This window comes from Cupressus sempervirens, chromosome 2 (genome assembly GCF_028749045.1).
Source record: "Cupressus sempervirens isolate cs-2001-9-10 chromosome 2, ASM2874904v1, whole genome shotgun sequence".
In the NCBI taxonomy this organism is placed as follows: domain Eukaryota; kingdom Viridiplantae; phylum Streptophyta; class Pinopsida; order Cupressales; family Cupressaceae; genus Cupressus; species Cupressus sempervirens.
Window position 1 is genome coordinate 159,773,436 of NC_143119.1, and position 11,182 is coordinate 159,784,617.

General features: G+C 33.0%; 1 protein-coding gene across 1 annotated transcript; it reads right to left on the minus strand.

Annotated features, from left to right (window-relative positions):
- Positions 1–9,096: 9,096 nt before the first annotated feature.
- Positions 9,097–10,899, minus strand: LOC149571538 (uncharacterized). The gene is made up of 3 exons (XM_089809398.1): positions 10,620–10,899; positions 10,099–10,355; positions 9,097–9,594 (listed from the first exon to the last, which is right to left on the minus strand). The coding sequence occupies exons 1-3, from the start codon at positions 10,764–10,766 to the stop codon at positions 9,264–9,266; spliced, it is 735 nt and encodes a 244-aa protein (XP_089665524.1). The 5' UTR covers positions 10,767–10,899; the 3' UTR covers positions 9,097–9,263.
- Positions 10,900–11,182: the final 283 nt, after the last annotated feature.

Consider the following 11,182-nt stretch of genomic DNA (forward strand, 5'->3'; position numbering starts at 1 on the left):
CATATTATGGCCGACATATGGCCGACATGTTATAACCCTAAAGCAGTTTAATACTTGTATAAAAAGGGCTTAGGGTTGGGTATTTTATATATGTGGTGATACGAAATTGGTTCTTGCGGCGGTATTGAGCTGTAAGGGATTACGGATTGTAATCAGGTTGTAATCACTGGATTGTAATAAGATCGGACTTGCTGTTTGGTGGACGTAGCCCAAGGATTGGGTGAACCACGTTAAATCTTGGTGCCTTGTGTTCATTTCTGTGTGTTCTATTAATTTTTTGTTATTGGTTATATTTGCATGTAGTTTTTATTTCTGTCCGTGGTTTATCCTAACAGATATCACACCATGCCTCTATGACACCTTAAATAATGACACTAATAACTATTTGTGGGTCATCTTCAACATGCCACTTTGTTGCTCCTAATTGTTTTGAGGCTTTGATTCCCTGAAGAGTTGTTTCATCTTTTGCCACATTATTTGTTCCATTTAGAATATATTTGCCTCCACAAGCGATTAGGTCCCCCTTTACACCTCTGATTATGAAACCTATTTTAGAAGGGCCAAGGTTCACATTAGAGGCTCCATTAAAGTTACACTTCCACCCTCCTCCAGTCTTCCCCATTGGTCCACTTCAAGAACAGGGGGAAGGGATGAATGCTATAACACCCATTCATGGGTAAAAGGTTTTGTGGCAATCTAGGTGTGGCTCAAATTGGAGTTGATGCATAGCATCGAGATCATAAGCCTAACACTACACCTCATGAGTCACCTTCACACCAAATTAGTTACACACTCACCCTTATTGAGATGCATTATTATTAAAAATGTGAATTTCGATTTTTATTTTTATTTTCATAATCTTTAAACAATGCAACCACACAAATATTATTTAAGATTTAGAAATGAATATATAAGTTTTCAAAATAATGAAATTTTTATTTAGAAGAATGTATTTTCTAGTGATTATTGTTTTTGTGGCATACACTATAACTTTACCATAAATAGAGATATGGAATTGCTCTCAATGATTTGCCAAGAAATTATGAAAAATGCACATGAAATTTGACTTTGATGCAAATGAATTTGGTTTAGAGTTTTACTAACTTTAGGGTTCTTTTGTTGGAGCTATGGTGAGACCAAGATTGAACTATTTATCAATGGAGGCAAGAAGAGAGTATCAAATACATCAACAAGAACAAATGATATGAAGTCAAAGAGAATAACAAAATAAGAGACGATGAAGTTGATGGACAAAGGTTCAGTGGAAGAAGGGCAGAAGTAAATTGGACTATTAATTGAAAATTGAAAATTGAAAATCAAGAAGTTACAAATGTAAAAAGAAATAACCATCAACAAACTTTGAACAAATCCTTCAAAATGAAGAAATACATGAAAGGATCCCCAAGTGAAAGAAAAACATCCACCTAATAGAACCATTCAGTTGGATGTTCAAAATGGAAACTCAACATTCATAGAATTTGTTCTAGAATCACCACAACATGCAAATCAAATACAAATGAAAGTTGATGTGAAAGGTACTATGGAAAACATGCCAAACCCAAATGGTATTCTTTAGTTTGAATTCAAAATATTCCAAATGTAGTTTAGACACTAGTTAGATGGTTAGAAGACCCCAAATATATGTTATGTTAGTCATATCTTGGAACGAAATTATATCACACCCATGAAAGTCCTATATGAAACAAGTACCAATGAGAGAGGGGAACTCATAGGTTTTCCTCTTCTAAAAATATGGATCTTAGCTCTCAACCAGAAGAAATTGCAAATTTGACTCAGGTTGAATAGATGTTGATTGCATGTGTTAGCCCTACATTGCAAGGTACACATGCAATTGATGGTCAATATAAGTAAAAAGGATGCAATATAAGTTTTCTTCAACATTTAGAACATGTATCCGAAGTTTTTCCACATATAATTGAGCATTTGTCAATCACTATTGTTTGTAGAAAGCATCAACATTACACATGTTAAAACTTTACTACAAATAGGGATAGTGTGTACAGAGTATAGCATGACAAATTTTACGTAGATATTATAATTGATGAAATTGCTCTCAATGATTTGCTAAGAAATCATAATGAGAATGCTTTTAACATATTGAAGATAATGCACATGAAATTTGATTCTAATGCAAATGAAGACATATTCGTGGGTCCAATCATGGAGACATTTGAAGGTAATATAATTGATCATACAACATCTATGGCTTCAAGTTCATATAATGCTCAAAGAGAATTTAAATTAATCCATGCATGGGTTAATAATATTGATACAATTTCATTGCATTAATTGAATGGCCAACTATAGGTGCATTACCTATCAATGCATATCTCACATCAATATTGTTGGATGTGACATTTCCATTGTCATTTCCAGATGGAAGATGTGATTGGTTAGAGTGAAGAATGAGGCGAGCTCATCTATATAAATTTGTGAAGCATTTGATGCAATATAGGGATCATTGCTTTGGTAAACATCCAAGGTTTAAATATTTCATGATGAACTGATAATGAGATAGTGAGCACAAAATTCATCAATTGTAATTGTAAAAAGAAGTTTTCAAGGCATGCCAATTAACATTAATGAGCTAAATGAACATATGGAAAATATGTCACATAATAATTTGATAGATATGTTAATGCGGTTTGCAACAACTCTAAGCTACATGCGATCATATTGGGCTAAGTGTAAAACATAATTATAACACTTGCTTCACGAAATTGGCACTCATACAATTTTCTTCATATTAAGTGCAACAGATATGCAATGACTTGAATTCCATGTGCTAATGCCGGGAACACCACCAACTGATCCACGAGAGGCTAAAAAATGGAGAATACAAAATGCAATTAACTCTCTTCACATAGTTTCACATTACATGTATTTAAGGCATACAATGTTCATAAAGAAAATACTGCAAAAGGGAATGAATGTCAAAGACTTTAGTGTAGATGCGAGTGACATCATAAGGGTTCACCTCATGTGTATGGCCTCATATGTGGATTAATGGAGCACCAAACATGGACACTATTGACTATTCAAATGAGAAGGAATGAAAAAGCGCTAAGAGATATCTTCATAGAATTCTAGACATAATCCTTATCAAAGAAATGTACAGGTATGACTACTTGGATGCAATTATAAAGGGACAAATATAAGGTATTTTAGTATTCTTCTTTAATTGTACACATGTTAATATACTTGATGAAATTTATTCCAAGAGTTGCTTGACATAAGAATGCACCAACATCTCAACAAATATCATAGTTTTACTGATCACATGACAAAGATCAATATGCTTATGTTTGGACAAATTAAGAAGCTCCAAAAGAGAGGATTCCATGAGAGATTGTGGAGAAGGATGCAAATATAGTTTGATTCCATGTTTCAAACAAACCAATGTTGTATTGAGGTAGTTGAACCAAGGAAAATACAGATACAACCTATGGGATATGAAATTGTTCCTCATATTGTAGTTTAGTATGTGAAATGCTTAAAAGTCCCATTGATCCAAAAGCAGAGAGGTTCATAACATGTGAGGAAAATTATGTTAAGGTTAGATCTCAGCTAAAAGAGAAATACAGGGAATAATGTTTCAAATAAGGAAAGAATTCATAAAGGAGAGCTGATAAAGATTTGGAAGGAAATAGAGAATGCAAAAGAAACACCTCTTGATGTAGATGAGTAGTTACCAACTCCACCATTGTAGTGCCTGCCCCTAGTTCACATTTTGTTTTAATTGCCAAACTCTTTTAGGCTAGTTTTATACTTGATGTTTAGTAGCATTACTTTCAGATTATCAGATGTTGTTTTACACTCAATTTATTATATAATGAGATGACTTGGTACTCTATATTTCATGCATATATGATGATTATTCAATGTTTTCAATTATCGATGATGATTAGTTAGATTGTAAATTATCACATGTGCTTTCTTATGGATACTTACCCCATACTGCATGTGTATGGTGTGTGTGTTTGTTTTCTTTATGTATGGTGTTTCTGATGTGGTTAAGGAAGGGAGTCGTAGTCACCTGCTAGTCGGGATCTACACGATGCACCACTTCCTGCCATTGTCTGTTTAGCTTAGAATATTGTGTCTATACATGCGTGGATTTTATGCAGGTTGCAGGTACCGGGTATTGACTTCCCTGAATTTCCAGGATGAGCATACCCTATCGCATTATCTCAATGGTAAGAGAGGGGAGATAAACTCTTAAGTCCAAATCCTAAACCCTTTAGCCAATTGTCCTAATTGATAATTATGACAAGTATCTAAGTTAAGTACCCTCCGAATGCATCAAATGATGTTATTTCGTGATTATAAGCCTTTGTTTTATTTAGTATGTGTCTTTTTTTATGATGGGTTTTCGTATGTTTCTTTATGAGTCCTTGGTGTATTTTCTATTAATTAAGTCTAATTAAAAAGATTAATTAATGATTTAATTTAATAGAAGATTATTATGATATTTTAATATTTGATTATATTTAATTAATTGAGAAATTAATTAAATTTGGAGATTAAAGTTAAGGATAAATTTAGAACGTGATAATATTTATTTAATTTAATAATAATATATTTAGAGTTCATTTTTAAATAAATGCTAAATAGTATTGTTATTTAAATTAATTAAATATTTTATCAATTAAGTTTCTAAAATAAATTAAAAGTGGAAAAGCTATTAAATTATTAAAGTTTCTAGATCGCATGATGTGAGCTTGAGTTGAAAATAAAAGAAATAAATTAAAAGATAATATAGTAGAAATAATAATGTTATTTTAATTTCATAAAGTGTGCATGGGATTAAAAGTAATAAAGATTAAAAATAGAAGTCAAGTGGAATATTAAATAAAGTTGTTTAATAATTCAACTTAATGTGCATGAAAAGATGAATGCAAAATAAAATAAAAGATTAATAAAAGTTAATTTTGGAGTTAACTCAGTTGAGCAAAGAGTCCTCTTGGGTGAACGCACAATTAGTGCCCCGATTTGAGGAGAAAACTCCTTATCACAACTTTGGGGTTCATTTTTGGGGGACACGAATTTGGACCGTGAATTTTGGAGACAAGAATTTTGGAGAGAGTTTTTGGAAGCAAATTTCAGAAGGAGAATTCTAGGAAAGATTTTCAGAAGAAAGTTATTGAAGAGGAGCGAGTTCTCTTACAGATTTTGGGGATTGCGTATTAGCATCAGGTTCAGGTAGGGTCTGGTATTTTGACCCCTAAATGATTTAAGAAATTTAATATGTTCTGTCTACTTCGTGATTGTAAGAATCTTGTCTTCTTGAATGTATCATTTCTTCGTTCTGAATCTTTTGCTATTCGATTTCATTTGTAATCTAGATTGAAAAACTGTTTAGGAACATCCTTCAACAAAATTAAATTGGGATTTAGAATTGAATTAAAATGGAGTAGAGATAGAATTAATTGGGGAGAGTTTTGAGATTAAAAAGAAAATTCGTAGGGTTGGAATTATTTTCTCTATCAGATTATAATTGTAAATGTTTCTAAAAATAAATAAATAAATAAATTAAAAAAAAAAAAAAAAAAAAAATATATATATATATATATATATATATATTAATAATAATATTAAAATTTAATGTCAAGAAATTGATTAATAAACAAAATTATATTTTAAATGAGTGAATTTAATATAAGTTAAAAGTTTGTTTTTAAAAATAATAATAATAATAATAAAATTAAATTAAACTAAAACAAAAATAAAATATGTGTTATATGGGGGGGGTCGTTGACCCACACCCCCTGCCACTTGCATATCGCAGTATGTACTACTGCGGCAGCAGTACTGCTGCGACAGCAGGTACTGCTGACGCAACAGTACCCTGCGCTGTAGTACCCTGCACAAAGAGCGATTTATTAAATCGCTAGTAATTTTTGTTTTATAAAACTTTATTATATGCCTTTGTTATATATAATTTGATTTTGTTATAAGTTTTAATAACATAAACTTTGAAATTACTTTATATAAATTTTAACTATTAATTATAATTTTATTAATAATTTTTATTATAATAAATTTTATTATTATTTTAATAATAAGTTTTATAATAATTTTTAAGAGGATTAAACTATAAATTTTAGTTGTTAATTAATTAAGTTAATTAACAATATAAATATATATAAATATATTGTTTTAAAGAAAATTGTTAATGATTGTTGATTAATTAATTAATAATTGATAAATAACATTTAATAATGTTAAGTATATTTATCTTTTAGAAAACCGATTTCGAGAATTATGGGAATAAATCCTTATTTTCATTCAACAAATATATGGGTTAACTATAGGGTAATAAGAGAATCTTCTTACTTGAAACATACTTTGAAACACAAACTGAAACTTTACTTTTAAACCTATTGTGTATTTGAAATCAAACCCAAGATATGAACTGTACTGTTTTATTGTTCCGTCTGTGCTTTTGGGGTTTTGGGGATTGTTCTAGCGTTGACCAGTTTAGGTTGTTACCAGAGGCTCGGGGGGGGTTATGAAATTGTGATGATATGATGAGTTGATCTCGATTTTTTTTACCCAACCATGGTAATGTGATGCTATGCTCTATGGCATGTTTGTATTTACTGTTTTTATTGCTTATTCAGTTTTCTTGTGTGAAGCTGAGGTTTATGTTTTTTTGAGTTCCCTGACTTAACCATTTTTGAGTCATCGATCAGTTATACTTGGGTTGCTTTTCAGTTGCCTTGATGGGATTGAAGTGTCTTGCTATGCTCTTGATGATGTCATGTTGTGACATATTTGACTTGACCATTTTGGAGTCTTCGATCAATACTGTGATTTATCATTGATGCCTTCAGATGCTGATAAAGATTTGTTGTGATCATTATGATTATTATTTGAGGCTATTCAGTTGCTCATGGAGAACTGATGTGATGATTATGGATTATATTTATGATGTTTTCAGTCGCTTGTATAGGACTGAGGTGATTTATTATGATTCTTTGATTTGTGTTGTCATGAACCTAGGGTAGGTTATCTATGTGTAGTGTCGGGGAGTGGCTTGCAATGGGGATCGGGGGCCTAAGAGGCTGCCTGGAGTAACCCATTGTAAGTTGTTTTAACAAGTGAAAACATCTCACCTAAATACTGACTTAAATGAACCTAATAAGATAATTGTATGTTCTCTCCCATGCCTTGAGTGCTAGTACAGGCTAGGATGGGGTAGAGAGAATGCTTGGTTACGACCTTGCATTCCGCAGTATGCTTCGTCAGTACGAGAGGATACTAGTGGCCGCAGGGATCACTAGGGACCCGGGATTCCTAAGGGATTGCTTGGGTAACTTCTACGTGACTTTTGCGATGACACTTTCCCGCTTGCATAGCAAGTTTTCTACGTGTCTTTGTGGTGTCTCTGGGTCTAGATGTCTATCTATGTCAGAGCCTTTGCGTTAGTGTACTTTTAGGATTTCTCAGACTTAGAGAGTACTTGTGTTTTGTGTTTGATACCTTGTTTGAGACTTGAGACTATCTCCTCAGCGCGGTGGGAGTGGACCATTTAGGTTCCACGCGGTCGGGTGGTAGTGCTTTTACTCTTACCATTGAGATCCGTTTCGTGGTCACCGTGGCTGGAGTTGTCGTGATTGGCATTTACCTTCACTATGTTCTTGGATTATTATGATGGATGGTTAGATTTTATGATAGATGTTTTATCATTATGGATGTATGGATGTATCATGTATGGTGAATAGTTTCATATATTTTTACTGTACTTTGTATTATGGATTTGAGGATGTTGTATCTTTATCTTTACATATGTATATTCTTTTAAGCCTTTCATACCCTGTGACTTGTACAGTGGATGATTGAGCACTTCGAATTAATTTGCCAAGAGGCATTCAGATCAAATGTATATTGTGGACATGGGACCTTCTGATTATTCTTTCATATGTATGTAGTAGTTGTTAGACTTAGAATTAATTACATTTAAATGTAACTCAACGTCTTGGGATCCTTAAGGAATGTAACTGGTTATGTATGTTTGTTGATGATTACATGTTATTGCTTCCGCTACTATGTGTTTGATGTGTATGATATACATTCTTACCTTTTTAAAAAAAAAAAATGTTTAGCAAACTTAGTGAAACTCTAGGTTAATTCTTTTGGATCCCTTGGCGGGGCGTTACAACCATCTATCTCTATTCCTAGAACTATAAGAAATTATGTAAGACCCAAATCTTCACCTATGAAGAAATCAGCAGTACCATCTACGGACATTGAATCTAAAGTTGAGAAGCCAAATCCAAAACATAGAAGAGGAAAAAACGAAAGAGTATCAAACTGAATAGGAAGAAGGAAAAGGATGGTGATTCTTCCACAGAATCAGGTCAGTCTAGGAAAACGATTAGAATTGAAGGAGCCACATCAGTAATGATTGTAACTGGTATGAATCTTTATACAGTTGATAAGATTCTTGAGAAAGTTATTAAACATAAGATTTCTCTTCAGTCAAAGAAGCACTTTGTGACTATATTCTTTATAATTGTTGATTTTTCTTTACTTTATAATTATATCCAATTGTTTCTTGCTTTATATTCTTAGAAAACATATATAATTTCACAACAATTTCAATAAAAAACAATTATACTATAAAATAGAATTTCAAAATGATATAATAATTGCTATTTAAAATTTTAATCATGAATAAATATAATTTAAAATATAAAATATAATCAAGAACAATTACACAACCACACATTTTTCATTCTCTCTCTTAACAATAAACATTCACTTTCATAAAAGACGAGAAGTAAATTGTGAGCCTCTTATGTTGGAGATTTAGAATTCCAACTACTCAAACTTAACACAGAATAATAATAATAATTAATAAATAATAAATAATCTAGACTTTGACCCATTACCTATTAAAAAAAATTAAAAAAAATTCACTTTCAAAAAATATAAATAAATAAAATTAAAGAATCAAAGACAGGGAAAACTGTTAAAAAAAGACCTAGTCAATTTTGTTTTTTAAAAAAGGAGTTTAGGTAGATGATTACTTAAATGGAAGACAAGTGGCATCAATTTATAAAACTAGGATTCAAATAAATCGTTGATTTTTTTAACTTAAAATTATTTTTCAAGCAAAGTAGACGGGCCACATATATTAGTAGGTGAGAGTGGAACTCAAGACCTCCTAAATGGAGGTCACCACAGTTCACTACTAGACTACTATGAAGAACCGCAAGCATTCAAGCTTTCAAATTTTACAGAATGATCACTTTTTGTTGGAATTGAGATTGAGGAAGTTGTTGTACAGGTGGGCGTACAGGGGAAGCAGCTGTGTAGTCCACATTTGTAGTTGCCTCCATTGATCCCTGTGTTGCTTCTTCCTCAATTGATCTCTCTGTCTGGACTGCACATATATAAAATGCAACTCCCATGGAAGATGAAACCAGTGCAATCACTCCTGCTGCTGCAAACACACCTTCTCTCACCACTCTGCACTCTTCTCTCAGAACATCCCGTCTTCTTACATGCCCTGCTTCCACCACTATTCCTATCCCCATAAGCACACCCGCCAACCCCAAACATATCCTGATATCATAAACATAAGTCACAAAAGTTAAAGATCTTGTAAACAACTGAGATAACCCCAAACATATCCTGATATCATAACCGTAAGTCACAAAAGTTAAGACCTTGTAAACAACTGAGATGAGATTAGCGGCAGGATTGAATTATTTGTTAGCATATCTGGTTCAGAAAAACCATCTTTAGTCAGGTAAAGAGTCTATAATACAATAGTAAATTGTAAGTCTCTTATTGAAAGGTTTATAAACTGTAAGGTTTATATGTGAAAGATCTTGAATTCAAATGTATTCCAACTTCATAAATAATAATAATTAATCACAACACATAATAATAATAATTAATCTTAGCTTCAGCCTCCTTTCAAATTCTTTTTTAATGGAGAGGTCCAATACTATAACAAATGAAATGAAGATCTGTTTAAACACAGATTTTCATTCTGAAACGAAAATCCAGAAGCCATAACCATAACCTGAGTCAATCAACCTGCAAAGAAACAGGGCAAATTACCAGGCAAGCAAGAAGGAGCCAGCAGCGAGCCATCGGAGCAATTTATAGTGATTGGAGTCAGATTCTGTCCAAGCTGTCAAAATGCGAGACTGATCAGTTTGATTGGCAGTGCAGAGGAAGAGCCACATATATGCTTGCCCAACTCCCACAGCCATCCCCAGAGAAATAATTGAACTCAGCGCAGAAACCAGAGGAGACCACCCATCGCTACTGTACATGCACTTCCTTCCCCTTTCCTCAATCTCCACCCATATTATCTGCAAATTTCACATATGCCCATCAATTCAGTTCCATAAATTCTCATCAACTGACTAAATTGCATAATAAGGAAGGGGAGATGGCAGACATATGTTCAATTACACCAAATCTCATCAATTAACTAAGATTTCACATACACCCAACAATTCAATTACACGAAATCTCATCAATTTACTAAAATTTCACATACACCCAACAATTCAATTACATGAAATCTCATCACTTTACTAAAATTGTAGAACAAGAAAAGGGAAATGGGAAACCTCTGTTCTGGTGATCTCTGCAACAAAGCCGAATAGAAAAGCGAGGAGACCCAACAATGCGCAGAGAAGGAAGACGCAGGTGGGCAATTTGCTGCCCAGATGTCTGCGAGTCTGCTTGATAGCTAAATCGGCATGAGTTACCGCCATGATTGTGAAGCTTCATGTTCATTCATGGATGAAGTTTGAACTGAAACTGGTATATTATAACCCTGAGACGACCTAAATGGCTGTCAAATCAAGAATCGGTTTGTCAGGGGTTCTGGTGGAGGGTGTTACCAATAACAAACTACTAACGAAGTTTTCAATTCAAATGACTGACGACCTAACTGAGCTCATTTTCCACCTACCCGGGGAATTTCTGCCCTCCTCGTAAACATTTTCCAATTTTGTGGGGCCTTCCGACATTGAGCTCTGCTCTTATAACGTGTCATATTTTGTTTTCTCTTTATAATTCTGATTAGGGGAAGAGAGCAGCTGTGCAGTTACTCTTCAAAATTGTAAGTTGAATTATGTCAATTTTTTGGGTGTATTTCAGTAGGCCATTTAATAGCTTAAAGCTAGTT

Excerpts from the sequence above, each read along its gene's own strand:
- LOC149571538 (XM_089809398.1), bottom strand. The coding sequence starts at position 10,766 with ATGGCGGTAACTCATGCCGATTTAGCTATCAAGCAGACTCGCAGACAT. Across the intron at positions 10,356-10,619 it reads CAGAGATCACCAGAACAGAG|ATAATATGGGTGGAGATTGA; the intron begins GTTTCCCATTTC and ends TGAAATTTGCAG. Across the intron at positions 9,595-10,098 it reads GGCTCCTTCTTGCTTGCCTG|GATATGTTTGGGGTTGGCGG; the intron begins GTAATTTGCCCT and ends TTATGATATCAG.